Here is a 27,933-nt window from a genome sequence, read left to right as displayed (position 1 = left end):
CCTACAATAAGCCACGATATCACTGCTTTAACTTTTTAGATAAGAGAGCATATATAATGGTATGAGTTTTGGCATCCAACTGCCTGGGTTTGAAACTCTGTCAAGAATTCGCCTTTGGACAAGTCACTTACTCTCCCTCCTGCAAGCCTGTTTTCTTTATGCACATTGAAGACGACAGTAGCAGTAACTATTTACAAGTGTTGATATGAGGATTAAACGAGATAACTCATGGGAAGCCTTTAGCGACAGCATGTTAGTAATAGTAGTAGTAGTTGTTGTTTATTACCCTGTAACCTTTCTAAGAGGGAGGAATTTGATAACAAGGAAAATAAATCACTGATTCATAAGTCATTTTGATGTACACATATACACTATGTACAATACTAAGCTAGATAGTATTCAAAGAATTGGAAAGAAATGACCATACAACCTATATTCTTTGTTTGAAAAAAAAAAGCTCACAAAGGAATTTATGTAAATTATTCTAAGAATGTCAGAGAAAAGGGTTCATCATAAATAGGAGGAAATGCATTTCCCATAGGTAGGGTAACTGTAGGAAATGGCAGGGAAGTGGCTTGAAAAAGCAAACTGGACTCATGGTGGTGATTTAAAGTGGGTTAATTTCATTTCAGGAAAATATCACCATGGTCACATTAATAATGTTCAGTGCATATATGATGTTGAAAAATATGGGTTTGCATTTTTAGAAACTTCTACCAAGGAGATTCTAAAGGGCTAATTTAAACACACACACACACACACACACACACACACACACACACATACAAGTACAACCAAGGAAAGTCTAACTGGGCAGTGAAAGTTTCCAAGTTTAAGGAAGGGGTTGGAGAAACAATTAAGCTGGGGAAAATCTAGCAGGTGCTGGGAGAATAATGCAATTTCCTAGGGCAGCAGATGTACAAGTGAAACAGTATCCAGCAACAGTCCATCAGATGGTAATTATAGCTGAACTGGGGAAGAACAGCCCAGATGAAAGGGGCGATTCAAAGGGTAACCGAATGCCAGAGCGTGACATCTTCCTGAGAGATCACACACTAGGAAAAATCGGGCCAGCACTTAGCTCCGAGAAGGGGGGTTAAACAAACCGTCATTTTTCTTTTGTAGAAGGACAAAGGGAAAACGGAGGCTTCAAATAATTCATTAGTCGAGATTTAAACAGACCGTCACCAATAAACAACCACAAAAAAAATAACAGGTGTTGATCACTCTGAAAGTCCGATTCCTGAGATGATTCTGTCATCTGAAAGAAGATGGATTGATCTGGTACAAAAAAATTTTGGAAAAAAAAAAAAAGGAGGTGAGTTGACACTAATTCTATGAACACTAGAAATCAACATAGAGAACCAAAGTGATTGAAGTGGATGATGGGGAGCATCTCTTAATACCGAAGCAAAGGTAGGAGCTTTTTAAGTTCAAAGCAGATTTTCTGGTGTTTAATATGACAAGTAAGAGTCATTTAAAACCCCAGTCTTGGAAAGGAAACCATGCCTCCGACCAGACACATTCCCTCCCAAAGGATTCCGCAGAACAGGTCTGACCCCCGCGGGGCTCAGGGACCCATGCAGCCCTCTCCCATCCCTGGTTTAACCAGCCCTGAGCAGTCCCACGTTAATACTGACACTGGGCTGTACGCTCCCCGTGGACAGGGCCCCTGTCACGGTCATGTTTGAATCCCTACGGGGAGGCAGGAAGGACAGCAAGCCAGCTTGCCCAAGGAACCACCCGAAAGTAAGTGTGGGTCAAATTGGTCCACAGTCTGTAAATTAATACGGCCATCAGTTCATTCAGCCAAATTCTGAGCACTTCCCAGATCATAGTTCGCATGCAAGTGGGCCACACTGATTCATTTCATTAAAAATTCCCATCATAATAATTCTCAGAGTGCAAATGCCCAGGCCAAGACAGCCCATTCAAGCTAAGAAACGAATCTTCTCGATCCATGCCACGTGGATTACGGTTAGGAAAAAGCCTTCCCTTATCCACTTATCTCTGCTGGTTGACTGTGGCGACATGATGAATCTTCCGGGCCTACCTCGGTGATGTGTGATGAAAACCATTCACATGTTTTCCAGGTCCTTTCTTGTGACCTGACACGGGGCACGCTGTCAATTGATACGAATGACAGGGACAGTTTGGTGGCAGGGACACCGACTCATCTAAACCAGGCAGCAGCTACCTGACCTTGGGGCGAGGGGAGCACACTACCCTGCCACGCAGTGATGAATTTCAATCTCTGCTGGCTTGTGCCAGAGTCAAATTGGCAACCCACCGAGATGAAACGCTTTCTATCCCATTACTCATGCCTGAAGTGATCTGTTCCCTTGAAGACTGGCTTCCTAGGTGAAAGCCAGGGAACGGATGGTCAGTCTGAGATGGGATAAAAAGTATGAAAGGCCAGTGCCCAGAGAGAGCAGTGTGCGGACATGTGAGGGCGCTGAGGGTTGCTCGTAGCTCCGGGCAGAGGGGAGTGTAAAACTTAAAGGGACAAAGAGAGATTCATCTAGTAAGACAATCGCTCAACTTCAACGGCTGTAATACTATTTGTTCTGCTAAGAAATCAATGTGCTTAGGACCCTGTAGAAAGTCCTCCTAAAACTTTTCCATCTGGCTCACCTTGACTCAGATAATCAGCCTGAAACATTAAATCCGCCTACAATGTTTTTCAAAATTTAAAATAATGTAATGTAGTATTTTAACGTTTGAATGTCTAGGCTCATCCCATGTGGATTATGCTCTCGATAATCCTCTGGTCCAACTTTAAGATTTCTAACGTTTTCACTAAACCTTGTTTACTAAATCTAAATCTTTACTAAACTCTTCTCAAGAATAAGTATAACAAGCAGCAGTAAAGTACTTCTTAAAAAGTCAGAACTCACCAACACAGTAAACAACACAGCACAAAGTGGCGGATACGAGCACCAGCCCCACCCATCTGGTAAGTGGTTGTCCTCCTGGAGCAGGGATTTAAAAACCCATCCTTGGGGACTTCTCTGGTGGTCCAGTGGGTAAGACTCCATGCTCCCTGGGCTTCCCTGGTGGCGTAGTGGTTGAGAGTCCGCCTGCCGATGCAGGGGACACGGGTTCGTGCCCCGGTCCGGGAAGATCCCACATGCCGTGGAGCAGCTGGGCCCATGAGCCGTGGCCGCTTAGCCTGCGCGTCCGGAGCCTGTGCTCCGCAACGGGAGAGGCCACAACAGTGAGAGGCCCGCGTACCGCAAAAAAAAAAAAAAAAAAAAAAAAGACTCCGTGCTCCCAGTGCAGGGGGCCTGGGTTTGATCCGTGGTCGGGGAACTAGATCCGACACGCATGCCGCAACAAAGATCCTGCGTACCGCAACTAAGACCTGGCGCAGCCAAAATCAATCAATCAATCAATTAATTAATTAAACAAAATCCATCCTCTGCTAGGTCTTGAAATAAGCCGGGGCTCTGTGGGGACACAGCACAGAGAGATGGCCATGAAAAAGCTTATTAAATGTAAGCAATGATTTCAACTCATGACAACCTGGGCAGTCATGATAGGATCATTTTATTTTATTTTATTTTATTTATTTATTACAAATTTATTTATTTGTGGCCGCGCTGGGTCTTCGCTGTTGTGCATGGGCCTTCTCCAGTTGCAGCGAGCGGGGGTCACTCTTCGGTGCGGCGCGCGGGCCTCTCACTATGGATGCCCTTCCTGTTGCGGATCACGGGCTCCGGGCGCGTGGGCCTCAGCAGTTGTGGCACGCGGGCTTAGCAGTTGTGGCTCGTGGGGCTCTAGAGCACAGGCTCAGTAGTTGTGGTGCACAGGCCTAGCTGGTCCGCGGCATGCAGGATCCTCCCGGACCAGGGCTCGAACCCGTGTCCCCTGCACTGGCAGGTGGACTCCTAACCACTGCACCACCAGGGTAGTCCTGGTAGGGTTGTTTTAAGTGAAACAAAATGTTTTCTGTGGCTTTTTCCCCACCAGGAGCTCCAGCTCACCTCACAGTCATCCAGTTCTGGAGATTCCCAGGGGTGGGGGTGGGGTGAGAATGGGGAAGCTCCAGAGGTTCAGGTACATGGCTCTTGATACCAGGTGGCAGCCCCGTGCTGCTCCCCGTCCCCCCAGCCATACCACTCACGCCCCCTGGGGACCGGCTGAAGGTGCTGGGGCTGCGGGCTGCCGCCGACGTGTGACGGCTTCTCTTGGCCTGGCCACGCGGTCTATCCCAACTCAAAGGCATCGCAGCAGTGGCTGCAAAAGCGCAGCACCTCTCACACAGAAGCTACATCTCTGTACTTTGTACCTGTGGCCCCTTCTCCTGGGATCAGGAGGACGTCACATTAGCTGTGTTTCAGTGACGGATATAGATGAGGCCACCCTTCCTGACCCCGACACACTCTCTTGGCTTCTCATTCCAAAAGAGTCCAATCCCAGGATCTCCACACACCAGCAGACCACCTGGTGGTCGACCCCACGGTCCTAGAGATTTGCCTGGGGCCCCTTCCTCTTTGAAGTGTGATGCTGGGGCCCTGCTACCTAAGGACACACCTGTGGTCTTGGATGAAGGGATGACATGTATCTGTTGCAAGATGATAAGGGAGGAAAAGGAGAAGTGAGTGGGGCTGTAGAAGGTGCAAAACTGGCCAAGAGTTGAACCCTGTTGGGGCTGTTTCTGCGCAGCCCGTCGTGCGGGCTGAAACATGTGCCCGTCCGCCTTCAGAAGCTTTGAGAGCAAGTGGGCAGAGTAATTCTGTGTCTGTTAAACCTAGTGATAAAATAATAGGACCTGAATTTGGCCTCTGTTTTTAATCTCCTTCTAGGATTCACATTTCACAAAACTATCAGTCTATGAGGGATTGTACATTAAAAAAAGAAGACGACGAGGTCCCTCAGCACCGACAGAAGGAGAATCCCTGCTTCATAGAACTTGCTCTACTTTTGTACATGCTTCACATTTTCCATAATGAAGATTTGGGTAGGGCAAAAGAAAGGCTATTCGTTTTTAGTCTCTACTCAAATACAAAGTTAGAACTTAGAAAATAAATACAAATTTATTTTTTATTTTACAAATATAAAGACTTAGGACTTTACATAGGACTTAGAGCAGCCTGGGTCACAGTAAGCAGCTGCCTCTAAGATGGGTCTTGGTGGACCCACCTCCCATATGTAAAGCAGGAGCTGGAGTCCGTGAGGTGACGCATGTCCTGCAAAACTGGGGTGTTGATTTGAGCACCATTTTTAGCTCCTTTGCTAAACGTTTGGAGAGTTTAACCTTTCCACTTTCCTCCTTTCTCTCTCACAAAGAACAAGTGTCGGCCCACTGAGGGGTCATTTTTCTACCATATTTAAGTGGAAGTGTGCACATACAGTACAAGCTTACATGTAAGTCAGCCCGACAAAGTCACGCTTCCAGCCAAGTTCCTGAACACGGCTCTGCGTGTGGCTGTTTACGCGTACACTTCCACTGTAAGCGAAATCTAGGTTCTGTTTGGTCCCTTTTCCTGTTGTGGTCTAAGAGTGTCCCAGGGCTGCGCACTCTAAGGTCAAAGCCCCCGCCACCCAGGACAGCTGAGACGTTCCTGTTCATCACGCGGACTCCCCCAGGAGGAGGGAACAAACCTAGCTCAGGACTCAGCCCCAAACGTCCTCACGCAGCCAGACCTAGGTTCTCAAACCGAGAAAGCAGAGCATGAAGGAAAGGGGAGTCTGCTTTGGAGCAAGGGGCTAAACCCAGAAAGATGCTGGGAGGTGGACCCCAAGCCACTGGTTCTGAGGCGCAGCAGCCCGCGGCGGCGTCCCCCATGTGAGGGGGGGTGGCGCGTCACGAGGGACCACATGGCGTCCGCTCTGCTCCGGGCTTGCTGCGGAGGCACCACCCTAGGGCAGGGGCCGGTGGGAGTGAGCCTGGGCTCCGGGATGAAGGAGCAGCCGTTGGGCTCCGGCTCCGCGTATGCAGCGCCGCCCCATCTGCCACGCCCGCCCGCCCGCTCGCCCGCCCGCTCGCCCGCGCTGGCACTGCGCCCCGCCTGCTGCCGCCGGCTACCCACCGCGTCCCTGGAGACCTCCTTTGATGGGGCGTTGATGCCAAGCTTTTCCAGGGGATAGACAATCTGTCGTCGGGGCCGCACGGGAACCAAGTAGTGGAGGGCGGACGTCAGCGAGTGGGCGCCGGAGCTCTGAAACTGGGAGACAGCGACCTCGAATTTAGGGGGAAGGGCGTGGGAGCCGCGCGCACATTTGCCGGCACGCGCCTCGACAAATACAAAACTCCCAACCCGGCCAAACCGGAGACTGGGGGGAAACCAGCAAATAAACAAACATACTCTTCGACCAGAGGAATGAATTGTAGATAATGCCTGACACTAATGAAGATAATTACGGGAGTAATTGCATTACTATCTCTGTGGGAATGACAGATAAACAAGTGGTTTGGTTTATGGGATTTTTCAGCACAAGTATTTTCCCCAGGAGGATATTCTTCTCCGTAGTGATCATGAATCAGCTCGATTTGACCCCATTAAGCTGTATTATCTGCGTACTGGTAACCTGCGTGTTTCACACAAGCTGCTTTCAGAAGGCACATAGATAAAAATGTCATCTGAGGGGCAATAGGGCGCAGATGTGAAAATCCTCATGTTTGTGAAAGTCCCCGCTACTTCAGCTGGACCTTTGTTGATCAGATAAGTGTTTTAAAACAAAAGGATAAAACCGGAGAGTGGGGGAGTGGAGGGGGAAGGGGGCTGGATCAGATTATTCTGCTTTATATTAATACTAAATTATGAGCTGGATTTATGCTTACCGAAATGGGCTACAATAAATCATGTTTTAGGCGAATGCTTTAAATATTAATTTTATCCAAGTTTTAGACTTGGCAGAGAAAACGGAACATGGTGATCTTTATTTCTTTCACATTTATGAAATCTTAGGGGTTTTGGTGAAACCCCTAAGCTTTGGGTATTTCAGCTGTGTAAACCTCAGAGAGTTAAAACTGTCAAACCAAAAATTTTTAATGAGACATTTACCGACTTCAACCTGGAAAGCAGAGAAAGTAAAACGGAACTGTAGCTGTAGTTTAATAAATGACGTGGTTTACATACGACTTATCTGTGGTTCTAAAAATAGCCCCTAGGCCTTTCTAAGAGCTTCTGGAAGGGATTTCTAAAATCCTTCACTATTGAACTTCACCGCCTGATTTTACACACTGAAAAACAGAACCCAGGGATCTCTAGCCAAAGCTGTGTTTTTAAGCCTGGAAGAGCTCTCAGTACATGTTCTGGCAGGAGGGTGTGGAGAAAACCGTCTTCATCATGTCAGCCAAAAGCTCACTTGTACTGCAGTCAACTGGGGATTTATAGCAGAATTTGGAGATTCTTACCTGTACTATTTGGTATTGCTTCTTGCACTTATTTAAATGTACATGTATAAATCAACTAGAGGTGCAGACAGAGAGGAAATCTGTTTCCAAGGGTGTTTCTATGTTATATATACAATAGCGCGTAACATGGTCCTAATTCCACACCATGGAGGGAAATACGTGAACACTCAATGAGTTCAGTTCAAGTCACCATGTTTTAGGATGCATGCAAAAGGACTTTCTACCAACTGGGCACTGGCAGGCAACATTGGGAATAAAAACTGAGAATGTGACATCACATCCTCAAAGGTCACCAGATTGGCACTTGGCCAAATGTGAAGAACAAAGAAATCGTGCAGGACCAGGATTTTCAGGCAAAACTGTTAAACTTCCCATGTCCCAGGTTCAAATCTGGGGCATATTCACATTGCTGTAGGGCTGCATTTTGATAGGAAAAAAATCATCACTAGAGCATATTCTACATTCGCTACCTTTTTTCCATGTTTTTTCTTCTTTCTCCTCCATTCCTTCTGTTTTTCCCCAAAAGGCATTTGTCAAATAAGATACATTGGTAAAATTACTGTTATGTGTAGGTACCCATATACCTTAGATTGTTTTTAAGTTTAATAATTCAGAGCATTTAAAAAACCCACTTAGCTCACCATGGTAACTAAGAAGAGACATGACAATGTCAGACTCTAGGCAGAGCCTAAGAAAGTTTTTGGTCACGAATGGGATCTTATGGGACAATTTCTACCTAGGGGGGTAGAAATTTCTACCTGGGGGTTCAGTTCTCAACACCCCTCAAGTCTGCATCAACACTGTCAGTGACAGAGGGACCATCTTGCAGGAAAGAACTGCTTGGGGATCCAGCTCCAAGAAGCCCTCGCCTGTGAGCAAGCAGGACACTGCGTGTGAGCACGTGTGAGCGCGTGTGAGTGTGTGGGACTCTTCTACGTAACAGGGCTGCAGCTCTGAACAGGACAAACAGCTCCAGCTTTACGGCACAAGACAGAATGTGAGCGAGTGAGAAGTGCTATGAAGGAGACTGAAGCAGGATACACGGAAGCAGGAAGCAAGAGCTTGCCATTTGTGCACCATATACATAATGCATACACAGTAGACACGTGTTTGTTATAGAAGTATTGCTCTACGTAAGTACAAGTATCATGCAGACATAGAGGTATCTACTACATAAAGGTTACATCAATAACACATATCTCCACTCTTTACCCATCACTTTTATGGGGATGTTATACTGCTGTTTTGCAATACCGTGACAGCACACCAGTATTAAGGACTGAGCTAATTTATTCTATGGGTTCACTACTAGAACATTCTTTGCTTGAAGAACATCACAGGACATTTTGGCATTCACTAATTCACATGAGAAATAATTTGATTTTCACATCCCTTAGAGTGTTTTTCCATAGCTTTCAGTGTCTGCTTTGTAGATATGGAAGAGCCAACAATTTCTTCTACTAATTATATGGGTTGCGATGGTTTCAGAAATTCAAAGCCTTCTGGGTTTTCACTGTAGTGTAAGAAAAGGACCAAATTCAATATGGCCATTTGAAATTCAGAGCCACATTATAATCAAAATGCATGGAGTGAAGAAGAAATAAAATATGGCACACGACACAAATGACACCGTGACACAGATCTGCTGGAAAAGTGACTTAAGACATTCTTTTACCTTGCCTTCCTTGGCTCGCGGGTAAACAGGGTAGTAGAGACAGGACTTATATCCTAAACGGAGGATCTCCTTCAGAAAAAACTTGGTGTAGTGCTGAAAAATGGGGTTCAGGGCAAAGTGATACAGGTGGCCATGCTCTTCGTGCTGGTGGTGACTAAAGTATATGAAATCTTCAATATTGTAGTGGGATCGTATGTACTCTATATCCTAAAAAGAGAGGTGAGAAAGGACACCTAAGAAGGTTTTAAACAAACGGCATGCGCTTTCTGAGAAACATCATTTAAAAATGACTTTAGGGGGCTTCCCTGGTGGCGCAGTGGTTGAGAGTCCGCCTGCCGATGCAGGGGCCGCGGGTTCGTGACCCGGTCCGGGAAGATCCCACATGCCGCGGAGCGGCTGGGCCCGTGAGCCATGGCCGCTGGGCCTGTGCGTCCGGAGCCTGTGCTCCGCAATGGGAGAGGCCACAACAGTGAGAGGCCTGCGTACCGCAAAAAAAAAAAAAAAAAAAAATGGCTTTAGGTACAATAATGAGAGACAAGTTTTTCCCTCCTATTATTTACTATCTCATTTTCATTGTTAATTTTTTTAAAGCTAAAACTTAGGTTTCCTGAAAGTCACTTGTTTTGATGGCTTACTTCTGGAGGGTGGCTCAGAGCTTTGGGATTTGCTCCTCACAGCTGTGCTAAAAACCTGGAGAGCCTTGAGTCCCTGCTCATGGACAGCCTCCCAGTGGCCAGAGCAATGCAATGGAGAAGCAGATATACACTACCATCAAAGAGCCCATGCCAACCAGCCACAGTGATAATCTCTCATTCATGACATGGAGAGACTTTTGGGGAAAACTGACGAATGCAAAAGACCAGTTAGAGAAGCATACACCTCACTCCAGAGGAAACAGAGGTTATCCAGCAAATGGAGGAGAATTTTTAAAAAATTCTACTCAGTGTCCTCAGAGATACCAAAAAAGGATCTCGCATAAAACATAACAAACAAAAAAAACAAAACAAAACATAACAAACAAGCTCCTACAAAAAAGGAACAATAAGAGAACAAGGAAGAGCCTTGGAAGTTAAACACACGAACTCTGAAATTAAAATTCCAATAGAAGGCCTGGATAATAGACTAGATGTGGCTGAACAGTAAATTAGGAATCTGGAAGATAAAATCAAGGACAACTCCTAGAATGAAGAGTAAGAAGTACAAGAGATTAAAAAGTACAAGAAGAAAGGTAAAAGACAGTGAAGGGTCACTTCCATCCAAAAAGGAATGGAGAATAGAGAAAATGAAAGGGAAGGAATCATTAGTGAAATCATAGAAGAAAGATGTTCCCAAGCTCAAAAGAGGCATAAGATACTTCATAAGAATTTTTGGAATAAAAGGGAAAAACTAATTCTCAAGAGAGAAAGCAAACATACATACATTTATTTACATCAGACTGTATTTTATCCGTAACATTGGATACTGGAAGATAATGAGAGTAAAAACATCAACACCCTGATGAGAAATAATTTGCTTAAGAATTCTATTCACAGCTGAATGAGTGTTCAAGTGTGAGGACAGATGAAAACTTGTATATGTGTGTGGACTCAGAGACCCTACCCTCTTCCACTCACTCTCCAAGAATTCTTAAAGATATATTGAATCAAAAGAGAAATGAATCCAAGAACAAGGATAGTTTGAACACATTAGAGAAATAAAGTCATACGAACATCTCAATAAATGCCGAAACACATTTAATAAAATTCAACACCCATGCGTAACAAAAACTTTTAGTAAACTAGAAATAGGAGAGAAGTTCCTTAACATGATAAAGGGTATCTTCCAGAAGCCATGTTCCCAGAAGGGAAGTCTCAATATTATAATTATCAGTTCTGCCTAAATTGTTCTGTAAAATCTACATAGGCACAAATAAATTCATAGTAAGTATTACAAGGTTTATCTGGAAAAGAAAACACCCAAGTTTAACCAAGAAACTTTAGGCAAAAAATATAAATAAGAGAAGACTTCCCCACCAGATACCAAAGTACGTGATAGTGCAATAGATATCAACAAATAAATCCATGGAACAGAACAGAGAGTAAAAATAGACACAGACACATGGAAATTTAATAATATAAAGGCAGCATTTTAAATCAGCAGGGAAAGAATGGACTACTCAGTAATAAATACTTTGGAATAATTGGCTGTGCACTGGGACAAAATAAAATTAGATGTCCACTTACACACACACGCACACACGCACGCACACACATGATGCATGAAAATAAGTGCAAGGAAGAATGCTGGAAGGGATAAATGCCTAACTCTCAATAGTGGTAATCTTTGGGGAGGGAGCTGGGACTTGTTTTTGGTGGTGGAAGGTTATTTGAATTTTTAGATGGTGAATGTTTTCACGTACTCTTCGCAATATTTTAAACATTCTGAACCGAAAAAAAAAATGGAGACTTGAAAGGCTGCCCAGTGGGATGCAAGCAGATCTACAGCCTTCAGAAAAAGAAGACATTCATCCTAAATAAGTAAAAATGAAACTTCAAAAGAGGCATTGTGTGCTGATTCACAAGAGGAAAAGGCACGACCAAGGGAAGCAGTATCCACTTCACAATTTACCATTTCATCTCTGATCACCGCAATGCCAACTACTTGCTCTGCAACTTCGGCTACAAATGCCTGCAGTGGTGTTCCATCCTGACAAGAGAAGCAGATATTTTAAGACCCTAAAAAATACTGCTATCAGTGTTTCCGTAAGCTGTCAATAAAGGGTTTCAACCGTGATCACATAACGACAATGATAAAGCCACCATCCTATCACCACTTACCTCTGGGCCAGGTAATAGTTTAAATGCCCTCTGTGTATGCATTTAACCCTCACTCCAACCCTCTGAAGTAAGTATTACCATTACATCTCTACTTCATTTACGAGAAAATAAGGCCTGGGAGGCTGCCTTGCCAAGATCTCCAGCTGGTACGGGATGGATCTATTGATTCAAACCACATTCCTTTGACTGGGAATCGGTTTTCTTTAGCATGACATCAGTGGTTCTCAAACACTGTCATCCCAGGCCCCCTGCATCCTGAGGATGCTAAAGAGCTTTGGTTCATGTATGTAATGTCTACCACTATTTTCTATATTAGAAATTAAAACTGAGAAAATTTTGAATTCTTTTATTAATTTTTGTTGAATTTATTAATTAAAGCACATGTTTTAGTTTGATAAAAATAGTTAGAGAGAAGAGTAGCATTGTTTCATATTTTTGCAAATCTCTTGAATATCTGGCTTAATGGAAGACGGCTGGATTCTCACGCCTAACTCTGTATTGTATTGAATCTGTTGTAACATGTTATTTTGGTTGAAATATATGCAAAAAAAATCTGTCTTCACAAAGATATGTAGTTGGAAAAGGGAGAAGTATTTAAATAATATTTTCAGATAATTATGGATATTCTCCTTTGATGCGCCCCCAAAACTCAACATGTAGTAAGTAGTGTTTTAAAGATAAGTTGCAATGTGGCTCTGAAACCATGTCAGTGAACTTTGTACACCCTACTACATTAAAATTTATTGGTCTCTTTTGCACTTTGAATCTTTTACCCATACATGATTTTGTAACATCGTGTACTGTCTATCTGGAAAATATTGATTCACCAAGCTTATGCAGATTTTCCAAATGTTGACCTATTTCATTACAAAACATCAAAACATTGCGTTTGGTAATATCACCGCCAGTCTCATCAGAAAAAGTTTTTTTAAGTTTTGGGAAGCTGTCAAGCTCATGATGGCAGATACTGACTTTCTAAAAGTCTAATTTTTTTCTTGAAAACGTGGACTTTATCATGGGGGAACACATGCTGTCAGTTGTTTCTTTGGAGTGACACTCTCACCTCACTCATTTTTAAGAAAAAGTCTGCCAACTCCCCAGGACTGAATTACCATATTTTGTCTGCCAGCTGTTCTGTGACAACGGTGCTTCTTCAGCCTGCAATTCAAACAACTGCAGAAACATTTTTCTTGAAACAACCAATATACTTCAGTCTGCAGCCAAGAGCAGTATGCGCACGTCTCATTTTGCTACACAGAATACTGCAAATACATGTACTCAAGGGCTAAGACTTAGTAAGTTAATGTTTACAGCTTCAAGGGCAACTGGCTTTCCCTTTTTTTTTTGAATTTTAATTAAAATGTCTATGGAGATAGTTGCAGATTCACCAGCAGTTGTAAAAAACAATACAGAGAGATTCCCTCTACACTTTGCCCAGTATCCCATAATGGTAACCTTTGCAAAACACTAGTATCATATGACAAGCAAGGAACACACAGTGATGCCATTTCGCGTGCGTGCACGCGCACCCATGTGTGTGTATGTGTGTGTGTATTAAGATCTATGCAATTTTATCCCCTGTGTAGGTTCATATGTCTGCCACTGCAGTCAAGATACTGAACAGTTCCAACACAAGGATCTCGTGGGTTGCCTATTATACCACACCTATCTGCCTCCTGCCCCACTTCCATCCTTAACCCTGGCAACAAACCATCTGTTCTCCACTTCTAAAATGTTGTCATTTCAAAAATGTCATATAAGTGAAATCATACAGTATGCAACCTCTAGGGACTGGCTTATTTTTCCATTTAGCATAATTCTCTGGACATCCACCCAAGCTGATGTATGAATCAACAGTGCATTCCTGAATAGTATGGAGGGTCCCTAAAAAACTGAAAGTAGAACTACCATATGATCCAGCAATCCTACTTCTGGGCATATATCCAGAAAAGATGAAAACTCTAATTTGAAAAGATACATTCACCCCAATGTTCATAGCAGCACTATTGACAATAGCCAAGACATGGAAGCAATCTAAATGTCCACCAGCAGACGAATGGATAAAGAAGATGTGGTACATATATACAATAGAATATTACTCAGCCGTAAAAAGAATGAAATTTTGCCATTTGCAGCAACATGGATGGACCTACAGATTACCATAGTAAGTGAAGTAAATCAGAGAAAGACAAATACCATATGATATCGCTTATTTGTGGAATCTAAAAAAAATGATACAAATGAACTTATTTACAAAACAGAAACAGACTCACAGACATAGAAAACAATCTTATGGTTACCAAAGGGGAAAGGGGAGGGAGGGATAAATTAAGAGTCTGGGATTAACAGATACACACTACTTACTATATATAAAATATATAAACAACAAGGACTTACTGTATAGATACACATATATTTATCTGAATCACTTTGCTGTACCTGAAACTAACACAACATTATAAATCAACTATACTTAAACAAACAAAAAAAACTGGTGCATCCCTTTGCACTGCTGAGCACTATTCCATGGCATGGAATTGCCACAGCTCACCCTACTCATTCCCCTGTTGGAGGACATCTGGGCTGATTCCAGCTGCTATGAACATTTGTGACCAAGTCTTCATTTCTCTGTGATAAATGCTCAGAGATGATTGTTGCATTTTTTCTGTTTGTTTTTTAAGAAACAGCCAAAATGTTCTCCAGAGCAGGAATACCATTTCACATTCCCACCAGCAACATAGGAGTGATCCAATTTCCCCGCACCTTCGCCAGGCCTGAGTGGCGTCACTCTTCTTTGTTTTAGCCATTCTCCTGGTGCACAGTGACATCCCGTTGTGGATTTTCTATTCCTGTTGTTGCTGTGAGTGCATCGCAGCAAACTCAAAGGCCACTGGGAAGTTTGGTGACACTGCCTCGATCCACATTGAGGTCCCTGAGGTTTTGCCCACCATTGCCTTTCCGCTGAATATCAATTCAGTGGAAAAGGAAAATAATTTCTTACTCTTCTTTTGAGCATAGTTTTTACCTCACAGACTCCCTGCATGTGTCTTGGAGACCCCTGTGTCAGCGAGCCAGGAGGGAAGGAACAAACAAAAAAAGAAACAAAGAGACCAAGACAAACCAAAACAAACAAAAAAACATGTGCTGGAGGGAAGTTTTACTTTAATTCAATGCCTTTATAAATATTAAACATCTCACCACGTTTAGTGTTTGTTGTCTCCCTCTTGATGAGTTTCAAATTAACTGAGAGATTTATCCAAAAGAGCCCATAACTGGGAACTCGCCAGATGACCCCAGAGGTGGAATGAAGACATACAATTGAGGTGTATTCATGCAACGAAGTATCAGTACTTTACAGCACAATGTGGATGAATCTCACAATCATTGCTGAGCAAAAGAGGCTAGATGTCAGAGAACACACTGTATGATCCCTTTAAATAAGGCTCAAAAGCCAGGCATCTATGATCTTAGAAGTCAAGGTGGTACTAACTGGGGGAAGAGTGACTAAATGAGAGCTTGAAAGGGACTTCCAGTGGGCTGGGGTCAGTCTGTTTCCTGAAACAGGTGCTCGTTGTGTGGCGTATTCAAACTGTGAAAGCCATCAAACATTTTATTGGTTATGCTTCAGTGAAAAAAACTTTTTAATAAAATTCATCAAGAAGTAATTAAGCATTTCCCTAGCTACATTCATTGTTCCATGTCTGGTGAAGTTAACTGGCCTGGTCCTTAAGAAAGCAGCGATGATGTAAGGACCACCGCTAGCTTGCCCTCTGCAATGGCAAAAGTACAGTACAGTTAACTGTACTAGAAAAAGAACCCAGCATTGGTCATACAGGATCTTCCCAGCCAATCTGATCCTTGAGGATGCAGCCAGCATCCTCAAGGGTATGGACAGACCCATCACCCAGAAGGGAAAAATGGGGTGCTGCTGGGATGGGCACCAGGCACCCCAAGGATCCGCTAACCTTGGTCAGATGTGCCTATTCCAAGCACTGAGATCTAATTTTGTTATATTTGTCTAGATCAAGTTCAAATTTTCCAGCCCCGTGATAAGAATTTAGGGCATCTGATCAGCCCTCATAGGGCCACTAGTGAGAAGAACAGCCCCACTTCCTTAAACCTCAGTTCCTTGTTCTTTTCTTCTCCCTCCCACCTCCGCCACTCCCCACCACACGATTCTCCAACTAGGCCCAAGGAAACTTCGGGGTTGAACGTACGTGGGTCATAGTAGTCCCAAAACATGAGGAAAAGTAGCCAGTCTGGTCATAGCAGGTACTTACAGGGTCCCTGCGAGCCTCGTTGTACTGCTGTAAATCTTCCAATATGCTTTTACTCAGCACGAGGGTGCTGACGAGATTTTCAACACCAGGAGTATCCGAGAGAGTAGCTAATCTTATTTTAATGGTCCTGGGTAAGGAGAGACACATTTTCTTTTTCAGGTTAAGGTACTAAAATAGGTATTCTGTCCTCCACCCAAATGGAGACAGAATTGTAACAGATCACACTTATATAAAATAATATCTGGTAAAATATTTTTTATATAACATTGGGGTTTGATTAACTACAAAAGTAATTCTTCATTCTAGAAAACCTGGAAAACACACATTTAAAAAAGTGCAAACATTGTACACCAACTATACTTCAATTTTTTAAAATTTTAAAATAATTTAAAAATAAAAATTAAAAAAAGAGAAAGAAGAACAAAGAAAACCCAAAGTCAGCAGAAGGAAGGAAATCATAAAGATCAGAGCAGAAATAAGTGAAATAGAAATGAAGAAAACAATAGTAAATATCAATTAAAAAAAAAAAAAGAATAAAATACTGAGGAATAACCTACCTAAGGAGGCAAAAGACTTGTACTCAGAAGACTATAAAACACTGATGAAAGAAATCTGAGATGACATAAACAGATGGAGAAATATGCCATATTCTTGGATTGGAAGAATCAATATTGTGGAAATGACTATACTACCCATAGCAATCTACAGATTCAATGCAATCCCTACTAAACTACGAATGGCATTCTTCACAGAATTAGAACAAAAAATTTTACAATTTGTATGGAAACACAAAAGACCCCAAATAGCCAAAACAATCTTGAGAAAGAAAAATGGAGCTGGAGGAATCAGGCTCCCCAACTTTACACTATACTACAAAGCTACAGTAATCAAGACAGTATGGTACTGGCACAAAAACAGAAATATAGATCAATGGTATGGGATAGAAAGCCCAGAGATAAATCCATGCACATATGGTCACTGAATTTATGACTAAGGAGGCAAGAACATACAATGGAGAAAAGACAGCCTCTTCAATAAGTAGTGCTGGGAAAACTGGACAGCTACATGTAAAAGAATGAAATTAGAATGCTACCTAACACCATACACAAAAATAAACTCCAAATGGATTAAAGACCTAAATGTAAGACCAGAGACTATAAAACTCTTAGAGGAAAACATAGGAAAAACACTCTTTGACATGAATTACAGCAAGATTTTTTTTGACCCACCTCCTAGAGTAATGAAAATAAAAACAAAAATAAACAAATGGAACCTAATTAAACTTAAAAGCTTTGCACAGCAAAGGAAACCATAAGCAAGATGAAAAGACAACCCTCAGAATGGGAGAAAATATTTGCAAATGAAGCAACGAACAAAGGATTAATCTCCAAAATATACAAACAGCTCATGGAGCTCAGTACCAAAAAAACAAACCCAATTAATAAATGGGCGGAAGACCTAAATAGACATTTCACCAAAGAAGACATACAGATGGCCAAGAGGCACATGAAAAGATGCTCAACGTCACTTAGTTATTAGAGAAATGCAAATCAAAACTACAATGAGGTATCACCTCACACCAGTCAGAATGGCCATCATCAAAAAAATCTACAAACGATAAATGCTGGAGAGGGTGTAGAGAAAAGGGAACCCTTTTGCACTGTTGGTGGGAATGTAAATTGGTATAGCCACTATGGAGAACAGTATGGAGGTTCCTTAAAAATCTAAAAAAAGAACTACCATATGACCCAGCAATCCCACTACTGGACATATACCCTAAGAAAATCATAATTCAAAAGGACACATGTACCCCAGTGTTCACTGAAGCACTATTTACAATAGCCAGGACATGAAACAACCTAAATGTCCAATGATAGATGAATGGATAAAGAAGATGTGGTACATATATACAATGGAGTATTACTCAGCCATATAAAGGAAAGAAGTTGGGTGATTTGTAGAGATGTGGATAGACCTAGAGACGGCCATACAGAGTGAAGTAAGCCAGAAAGAGAACAAGAAATATTGTATATTAACGCATATATGTGGAATCCAGAATAATGGTACAGATGAACCTATTTGTAGGGCAGGAATACAGACGTAGACGTAGAGAACAGACATGTGGACACAGTGGGGGAAGCGGGGGGGGGACGAATTGGGAGATTAGGTTTGACATAAATACACTACCATGTGTAAAATAGATAGCTAGTGGGAACCTGCTGTACGGTGCAGGGAGCTCAGCTTGGTGCTCTGTGACAACCTAGATGGGTGGGAGGGAGGTCCAATAGGGAGGGGATATAGGTATACACATAGCTGATTCACTTCATTGTACAGTAGAAACTAATACAACATTGTAAAGCAATTTTATTACAATTTAAAAAAATAAAATTAAAATAATTTTAAAATAAAAATTTAAAAAGTACAAAGAATAAGGTTAAAAAAAATCACTGACTATACCCATTAACCAGACAACACAATGTCACACTTTAATTTAAAATGTTCAGCACCGTGCTTTATGTCATATTTACATTGTACATAAAGCCAGATTCTTCCCCAAGTTTTCAAAGTATGTTAAGAAGTTAAAAAAATTACACTGAACCCAGGCGGGCTTCATGAGTCTCAAAATTCTTACTAATTTTATTTTTGATTTCATGTTTTTACGTGAAGTCAAGTAGGACAGTGGAGCACATCCGGGGCTTGGAGCCTTGGTTCACACGTGGTACCCACCTCGCACCAGCACCTGTGATGGTTTCTCCCCCATCGGTACCTTGCCCCTGGCACCTCCCCGGCCCTGCCCTGTGACTGCTGCCACCCTCTGCCAGGGGTGACGACTGGGTTGCATCGGGAAGCCCCATGTTGAACCATCCCGCTCCACCCTCACTGGGGTCCTGGACACGGGCATGGGGAGGATCGAGGTCAGGTGTCTAATCAGAGCAGGGTGGTGGCCGTCCTCACCCAGGGTCCCCACCCAGGGCAGGCAGTGACATGCTGTGCTCGGCTGGCAACTCAGTGTGGAACTCTAGCCCACCCCATGCCCAGGTATGTAGGGCATGCCGGTGCCTGTTTGCCACGGGATGGAGCCGTGGGCCCATGCGAGGGGGAGATGACCTCTCCACCTTAGACTGGTGTCCCACATTTTCGTTTTGTAATGGGCCCTGCATACGATGTAGGGTTCATATAATGCATGCTCTCCAGTCATTGGGGTGTTATTACCAAATAGAGCAGGGCTACTCCTCCTACTATTAATAAAGTGAAATACTCTAACCTACTTAGCTTTCACTTGTAGTGAATATCTGTGCTTACATTTTAATGCATGCTTCCGTTCTATGGACAAAGCAGCATATTTGCCAAGAACAATCTACATCTATAATTAACTGATACAAAGATGATCAATTTACGATCGCATTAATAATACAAATAGTATGGGCAGTTTTTAAGTGTAAGGTAAGAACTTGATTCTGATATGGCCACCTTATGCCAAAATCTAGTTCAGATGAATTAAAGATATAAATGTGAAAAACAAGACCACAAAAGTACTAGGAAAATACCCAAGGGAATTAAGGCCACATGTTCACAGGAAACCTTGTTCGTGAATGTTCGTAGCAACATTATCCATAATAGTTCCCCAAATGGAAAGAACCCAGATGTCCATCAACTTCTGAAGGGATAAACAATATGTGGTCTATCCATACACTGGAGTATTATTCAGCCACAAAAGGGAATAAAGTACTGACACAGGCTACAGCAGGGATGAACCTTGAAAAGTGAAAGAAGGCCACATACTGTTTCTTTCCACTTATATGAAATGCCCAGAATAGGCAAGTGTATAGAGACAGGATGTAGATTAGCTGCTGGGGGCCGGGGGGGGACAAGGGGACAGGGGTGACTGCAGCATGGGTAAGGGGTATCCTTTGGGGTGATGAATTGTGAATGTACTAAAAACAACAGAATTGTACACTCTGAGTGGGTGAACTGTATAGTGTGAATCATACCTCAATAAAGCTGTTACAAAATACACATATATACAATACCAAAGAAAGATGAAGGGAAAAGGACAGGTGGATGGCAATGAAGAGTCAAAAAAATAAGCTGGTGCGGCACATAATATCAGGTAGGTTAGACCCCAAGGCAAAAAGCATTATGAGGAAAAGAGGGTCTTTAACAATAAAAGTAAAAGTTCACTAGGAAGATATAACAATATCAAATCTGTAGAGATCTAACAATATAATTTCAGAATACTGAATTAAAAAACTGACGTAACTATGACAAGAATAAGATGAATTCCACCATCATACTGCTAGAGTTTGAGACACTTTGCTCACAAATTGGTGTCGGGCAAAAGATTTGAAATACTGTTGAAGATCTGGATAAAGTTAATCTAAAGGATCTTGCTTCTCCCAAATGAAAGCACCTGGCCCTCCACCCGTCATCTCGCTCTTACCATCCCAGAGCCGCTGGCAGCTTAGTCAATGGCTGCTCCATCCTTCCTGTGGTTCAGGCCCAAACCCTTGGCTTAGTCTTGGTTCTCTTTCTCGCACGCCTCACTTCCCGGCAGCACGTCAGCTGGCTTGCCCTGAAAATGCGCCCAGAACCCAACCACTTCTCATGACTTCAGATGCTGGCGCAGCCACCAGTACCTCTTGCCTGGGCTGTTGCAGCAGCACCTTGATGGGTCTTCCTCACTCCCACCTCTCCCGCCTGACACTCATCCTCCACAAAGCAGGTAGAGTGATGCTTATAAAATGCTAAGTCAGTACTTCCCTGGTGGTGCAGTGGTTAAGAACCCGCCTGCCAAGGTAGGGAACACGGGTTCGACCCCTGGTCTGGGAAGATCCCACATGTCGTGGAGCAGCTAAGCCCGTGCGCCACAACTACTGAGCCTGTGCTCTAGAGCCTGCGAGCCACAACTACTGAGTCTGTGCGCCACAACTACTGAAGGCCACACACCCCAGAGCCCGCAAGCTGCAACTACTGAAGCCCATGAGCTCTAGGGCCTGCATGCCACAACTACTGAGCCTGCGTGCTGCAACTACAGAAGCCCATGTGCCTAGAACCCGTGGTCCACAACAAGAGAAGCCACCGCAATGAGAAGCCCATGCACCGCAATGAAGAGTAGCCCCCGCTTGCCGCAACTAGAGAAAGCCCCAGTGCAGCAACTAAGACCCAATGCAGGCAAAATAAATAAATAAATAAAAAGCTAAGTCAGATCATACCACTCTTCTACTCAAATCTCAGTAAATGCAGGGGTTTTAAGCTCTTTTATGCCAAGGACCCCTCTCAGAAAAGTGTTTTTAAATGCACAAAATAAAACATGTAGGATTACGCTCTATGGCCTCATTAAATGACATGACTCACTAGTGATCTAATAATCTCCATATTTTTGCTGTATAAATGAGCATAGGCCTTAAGCAACATTTGCAGATATCTGCAAATCCCACGATATAGGAAAATACCTGTTGTTTCAATGGAAGAGAAAGTTACAGGTGCTACTGACACTACTGTGGTTTGTTGCCTACTTTTACAATGGAAGGAAATGCTAGATTTTAGTTAAGCCTTAATAAAAATAAAGATGCGGTTTTCTCCTGAATTCTCCCTGTGGACCAAGGTTAAGGGCCTCAGCAATGATTCCCAAAGTCCTAGGATGGCTGAGCACCCCTCCTCTGGGATCTCTCCTCTGACTCATCTCGTATTTTTCTCCATAGTACTTCCTACCTTCTATTTATTTTGTTCATTGCTTGTCCCCTCTCACTAAAGTAAAACTTCATGAGGATAAGAATTTGGGTCTGTTTGCTCACTGCTGCCTCCCCTTGGCCAGACCAACACCTGGCACATAGTGGGTGCTCAAGCAACATCTGTTGAATGAGTGAATTATACAGCTTGCATGTAGACGGCCAGAGCATTTCCCCCAGGCTTCTGTGCATGACAAACGCTACAAATAAGTTATTAAGAGTGTTGGGGGAGCCACTGTGCTGGCCTTTGCTCTCTGGGTTGTGGGCATCGTCCCCCTCCACCCTACCCTCCCCAAGCCAGGCTCACAGCTCAGACCACATCGTGGTCCACTCTTAAAGCCCAGGGCTCTTCCTAGCACACAGCAGTGCTCACATGTTCAGAGGGAAAGGGGCCATTTTACTGCCAAGTATCACAAAAACTCAAACGTTATTTCATTAGTTTCTCCTTGAAAATCTACTGTCGATTAGGGAACACAACCATTTTGTGTTATATTGTGAAGCTCTCACCTCTGCTACTTACATTTGCCAAAGAAGAGTGTTTCACAATTTACATGAAAGTTCCTGGACTTTCAGGGGAGGACTGAGCAGCAGTGGCATGTCTGTGCCCTGCTCTAAGGCCATGCCGTCCAGGCTGGAGGCCACAAGCCACACGTGGCTGTTGAGCGTTGAAAGGTAGCATCTCTGGATCCAGATGTGCTGTCCATGCAAGATACCCACTGAATTCTGCAGACTTGGCCCCAAACGAGAATGCAGACGATCTCATTGATACTTGTTTATGCTGATTGTATTTGAAAGCAATAATATTTTGACTACAAAGGGTTAACTGATAAATATTACAATTAGTTTTGCCTACTTCTTTTTGATTTTTAAATTACTGAGGCTATTAGAACACTTAAAATCACATACTCTGCGGCTCACTCCGTAGTTCTATTGGAAAAGGCTGCTCTCTATTGCTTCGTGTTTGCCTCTGAACGCTTTTTCAATTGTTTTCTGCTTAGCTCAAAAAGCAGAATGTAGTTTTGCTCCACAAGTGACCTCTTCACCAGGGCTCTAAGGCAAGTGGCTGGTGTGGATACGACCTGCTTACACGTCGGGAGCCTGTTAGTTCTGCTTTTACCAGGAATAAGATGATGAGGACCTAGAGACAGCAAAAGGGAAACTGTGGCAATAGGTATGTGTCCTGATTGCTTTTATGTGGCAATTGACAGGAGCACCCAGAAAAAGAGAAAAATTAATATGCATAAGAAACAGATCCTCAATTGAAATGCATGCCTTAAAAATCAACGATTCAAGTGGCTTTATTGAGCATGACTCACTCAGTCAGTCATTCTGACTCAGTCAGCCAGATGCTGACTCAACATTTGCTGTGTGCCCAGCATGTCCTGGGTGTTGGGAACAAGACAGTCCACAAGGCCTGCCCTCGTGGAGCTGACCTACTATTGATTCCAGAACTATCTTCAGAGAAGTAATTCTGAAATCCCTTCAAATTTTAAATGATGAGAATGAGGTTAGAAATGGACAGGAGTTACGCAGACCTCAGTCTGTGTTTTAGCCATAGAGGGCCTCTGGAAAAATAAAATGACTTCAAAAGAAAGTTGTAGCAGAAACTAACTCAACATTGTAAAGCAATTATACTCCAATAAAGATGTTAAACAAAAAAAGTTGTAAGGATGCTTAGTGTTTTATTCTCAACATGTGTGATCCTTAATTAAAATGAAATTTTCTTGAAATATACATGGATGTCACACACACCAAAAGGAGACTGCATTTATTGTCAAATTATCGAGCAGCTATCTTTATTTCTTGCCATATTTTCAGATAAATCATAAAGGTTAAGAATAGTCAACTGAGGGTTTACAAAATGATGTCAAGACCTTCTGTGGAATGAACTTTTAATGTGCTAAATAAATATCCAAAGAGACAAAGTTCATTTTGATGTTTACATATCAGAATTGGGGCCTGGCGGAACCGAAACAGATGGCGGGCCCACCAGATATACCTAAACGTGGTCCCACTTTCACCTCTCCACAAGTTTGGAATGAGGAGTTTCTGATCGTCATTCTTTCATTATAACCTCTATACTGAGCCCCTTCCTCTGTCCCATAACCAGGTGCGGAACCAGAAAGGAAACCACGCCCCCAGCTCCCACCTGTTATACAGGTCACCTTGCACCACCTTCCTGGAAGTGAACACGTGCTCAGTCACCTGGATGGCTTAGACATTCTTTCCTCAAGGGCTCACACGTTGTTCTAAAGCCACCTTGAATCAGAGAGGCACTTTGCTGTGGCCATCCTCATCCATCCACAGGGCTTCCTCCAGCCACAGAAAAAGCAAGGTCTCCTGAGGGGTCCTGCGTGGGGCTCCCTTGTTTCCTGACCCTTCTCCGTGGTCCTTCACCTCCCCACGGCACTACTGTCTAACACGTCCTCCCTCTGATGTGCTTGGATGCCTTGGGAAATCTAGCCTCTCCACGAAGAAATGATGTCACCCTTGCCCACTTGTCCCTTCTTGGGTCTGGAAAGTTTTGATTCCCAGGAGTTTTTCTCCTCCTGCTTTCGGCAGACTCTGGCCTCAAAGGTCAGAATTTACAGCATTTAATCAGACTGCATGCATGACAAAACAGAAAATCATACATAAAAACAGAAGGGAAAAGATTTAACAGTTGATTTTTCGACCCTAAGTTGAACGAATGAATGATTTTAGACACCTAGCAGTCTATGTGTGTGTCGTCCCTCGGCCTTACAGAATATAGGGCAATTTTTTGATGTCAGTAAATTAAAAGTAAATGATGGAAAGAAGAAAAAGTAATTCGAGTCTTTTTGAATTCCAAAGGAGTGATCTATGTAATAGAAACATAAAATAATTCGACAGCCATCAGCATTTCAGTTTAATCCGAACAACAAAACAAAACAATAACCACAAAATAAAGCTTCTCTTGCCTTCTCTTCAAGGAAGCTGATTAAAAGCACCAGAAAGACTGATATCCCTAAAACACCCTCTGTGACAACATGAGCCCAAAACAGGTATAACGGTGACGTCCTAGAAAAAGGTGACAACCAGGCATGAGTGAGTCACCCACGGAAACACACATAAAACAAAAATACTGAGGGAAGGAAACATTTAAAAGCCAACTACCTAAGGGCATTTTTATTTGCTGAGCAAAGTTGACAATTGGTGGTATGACTCAACTTAGCTGTCAATATTTATTGACAGAAAATCATTATTGGCACAGTAAATATCAGTTGGATGAGTAAGTTCTAAACATAGTCCCCTAAATTAAAAATGGCAAATTTCAGAAAAACATGGTTTGGAAGGGCAGGAAGATGGAATAAGTGGCTGGTTCACCAAAATGTGTCCTCTGCTCGTGAATAAAGAAGGAGAGCCGGGGTGATGATGAAGGACGGGCAGCAGAAGGAAAAGGAAAGAGGCTCTTGTGCCACACTCCAGCCTCAGGTTACATGCGGAAGCATCCCAGAGATCACTCAGTGAACTAGTGTTAAAAAGCATTTAGTTTATGCACATTCCAAATGAAAGCTAACATAAATATTGAGAACCGTCCTCTCAAAGACCAGCAGCCACAAAGGAAACGAGAGGGGCCCTCGCGTGGAATCTGTTGACAAGAGAGGTGGCATTGCTAGCGACTGAGTTAGTGATTTGTCACCGTGCTCAGCAGCACGGCCAAAGGGCAGGTGACAGACACGAATATAACTTCCCAAGGGAAGAGGAACGCGATCGGGTGGGAGACCAGGACACGAGGTCATGAAATTTAGAGTAACCAAACTTAAGGGCATGAACGATCCATCCCAAATGTCAAGAGAAGTGAAACAAAAGCAATGGAAGGACATGATGTACTTTAAAGCCACGGCAGGAAAAGCGTGGGTGTGGAGGGCCGTGCCCACCTGGCTGTTCCCCTGCCTCCTTCTCCCCACCCCGCCCCGCACCTGCATCTCTCATCCCTCTTTGCGGTCACCCTCACGCTTACACACGCTGTATCTTCTCGCTCTCCTTTCTTTACGTCTTTCTCCTCCACCTCGAGTGCAGGCACCATAAGGGCGAGGGGTTTTGTCGGTTTGGGTCACTTTTGCTTCCCCAGCACCTAGGATGGGGGCGGGCACACCCTGCACACTCAACGTCAAGTACAGGGTGAATGAGGGGGGCATGGGCCTGGGGCCTCTGGGAAAGAAAGCCCACCTGCAGCCAGCTCCCCACTGTGGTGGTCACAGGTGTCAGCCATCAGGCCGACGTGAGGGACGCCAACTTCAGGCTGGAACTGACACGGGGGAAGCAGAGTGGACACTGAAAGAAACCAGGACCCCGAAGATTTAAACCCCAAAGCCCTGCCCATCTCTAGACCTCCCAGCTATGGAGGCCAATGACTCTCCTATGGCTGAAGCCATTCTGAGTTGGGGTTTCTTTTATTTCCAACTGAAAACATTTCCACTGATAATCTAAGTTTTAAAATTTCAAAAGATGGTTTTAGAAGAACTCATGTTGTGAGAAGCATGTTTATGAAAAGACAAGAATTAGATGCAATGTACAGCACAGGGAATATAGCCAATATTTTATAACTTTTATGGAGTATAATCTATAAAAATATTGAATCACTATGTTGTATCTGATACTAATGTAATATTGTAAGTCACCTATACTTCAATTTTAAAAAAAGAATTAGAAAAAGATAAGAGAAATTAAAGCATTACTTTGTATTAGATAAAAATCCACAAGACTGCCATTGTTCAAATATTCTTATAAAATCTAGCCCAGGCGTCTATTTATGCAATATAGAAGGGCCTTAAGAGCTCAACAGGAACTTGATTTAGATTCTTTCCAATACCAGAGTCTCTGGAGGGTTGCAGCCTTAAAGACAATGAAGGCTGACAACGAAGGCTGACAGCGAAGGCAGATAACGAAGGCAAACAATGCCTTTCCAGGCGGACATTTAATTTTCCTCCCAGGTGCAGAGCGGGGTTTGGCAGCGCGTGGACTTCCGAGCCTGCTAGCGGCGCCTGCCTCCCGGGTGGGACCCGCCATAGCCCGACTGCAACCGGCTCTGCTTAATTTACTCCACGGAAGGCCACACGTGGGAACCGGCCGCCCGCCTCCAGTGCAGGTGGGGGAAGAGAAAAGGCCTAGGGCCTTGTGCCTTGGTCACTTTCAGCACCAAGTCTGTCAGGTAGACTGCAGTCCAGCCGCCCACTAGCGCCGCCACCACCGGCAGCATCCCGGCCTTGGCGGAGGCAGCGGAGGGAAGGCGAGCCCTAGCCAGCCCACTGCAGCAGCACCTATAGCCCCAGTGTTTGGTGTTCTGGATTTCTGACCTCCATAACTCTTTTTTTTTCTTAGTCATGAAGACACCTGTACTGTCTACTAAAAATCACATTGATTGGCAGAGCTTTAAGATGGCGGAAGAGCAAGACGTGGAGATCACTTTCCTCCCCACAAATACATCAGAAATACATCTACATGTGGAACGACTCCTACAGAACACCTACTGAACGCTGGCAGAAGACCTCAGACCTCCCAAAAGGCAAGAAACCCCCCACGTACCTGGGTAGGGCAAAAGAAAAAAGAATAAACAGAGACAAAAGAATAGGGACAGGACCTGCACCAGTGGGAGGGAGCTGTGAAGGAGGAAAGGTTTCCACACACTAGGAAGCCCCTTCGTGGGCGGAGACTGCGGGTGGCGGAGTGGGGAGCTTTGGAGCTGCGGAGCAGAGCGCAGCAACGGGGGCGCGGAGGGCAAAGCGGAGACATTCCCGCACAGAGGATCGGTGCCGACCGGCACTCACCAGCCCGAGAAGCTTGTCTGCTCACCCGCCGGGGCGGGCGGGGCTGGGAGCTGAGGCTCGGGCTTCGGTCGGAGCGCACAGAGAGGACTGGGGTTGGCGGCGTGAACACAGCCTGCAGCGGGTTAGTGCGCCACGGCTGGCCGGGAGGGAGTCCGGGGAAAAGTCTGGAGCTGCCGAAGAGGCAAGAGACTTTTTCTTCCCTCTTTGTTTCCTGGTGTGCGAGGAGAGGGGATTAAGAGCGCTGCTTAAAGGAGCTCCAGAGACGGGCGCGAGCCGCGGCT

General features: G+C 43.8%; 1 protein-coding gene across 1 annotated transcript in view; it reads right to left on the bottom strand.

The window, feature by feature from the left end:
• CFAP61 (cilia and flagella associated protein 61) overlaps positions 1–27,933 on the bottom strand; it is a 270,087-nt gene that overhangs the window by 140,378 nt on the left and 101,776 nt on the right. Inside the window, exons 13-16 of the mRNA XM_007454529.1 lie at positions 16,135–16,261; positions 11,646–11,723; positions 9,039–9,245; positions 6,036–6,170 (exon numbers count right to left, since the gene is read on the bottom strand). Coding sequence (XP_007454591.1) covers positions 6,036–6,170; positions 9,039–9,245; positions 11,646–11,723; positions 16,135–16,261 — 547 coding nt within the window. The remainder of the gene's footprint in view (positions 1–6,035; positions 6,171–9,038; positions 9,246–11,645; positions 11,724–16,134; positions 16,262–27,933) is intronic.

Source organism: Lipotes vexillifer, unplaced genomic scaffold, assembly GCF_000442215.2.
Source record: "Lipotes vexillifer unplaced genomic scaffold, Lipotes_vexillifer_v1.1 scaffold365, whole genome shotgun sequence".
Taxonomy (NCBI): Eukaryota; Metazoa; Chordata; class Mammalia; order Artiodactyla; family Lipotidae; genus Lipotes; species Lipotes vexillifer.
Note: the sequence above shows the minus strand (reverse complement) of the source record. Positions and strands in the feature narration are given on the sequence as shown.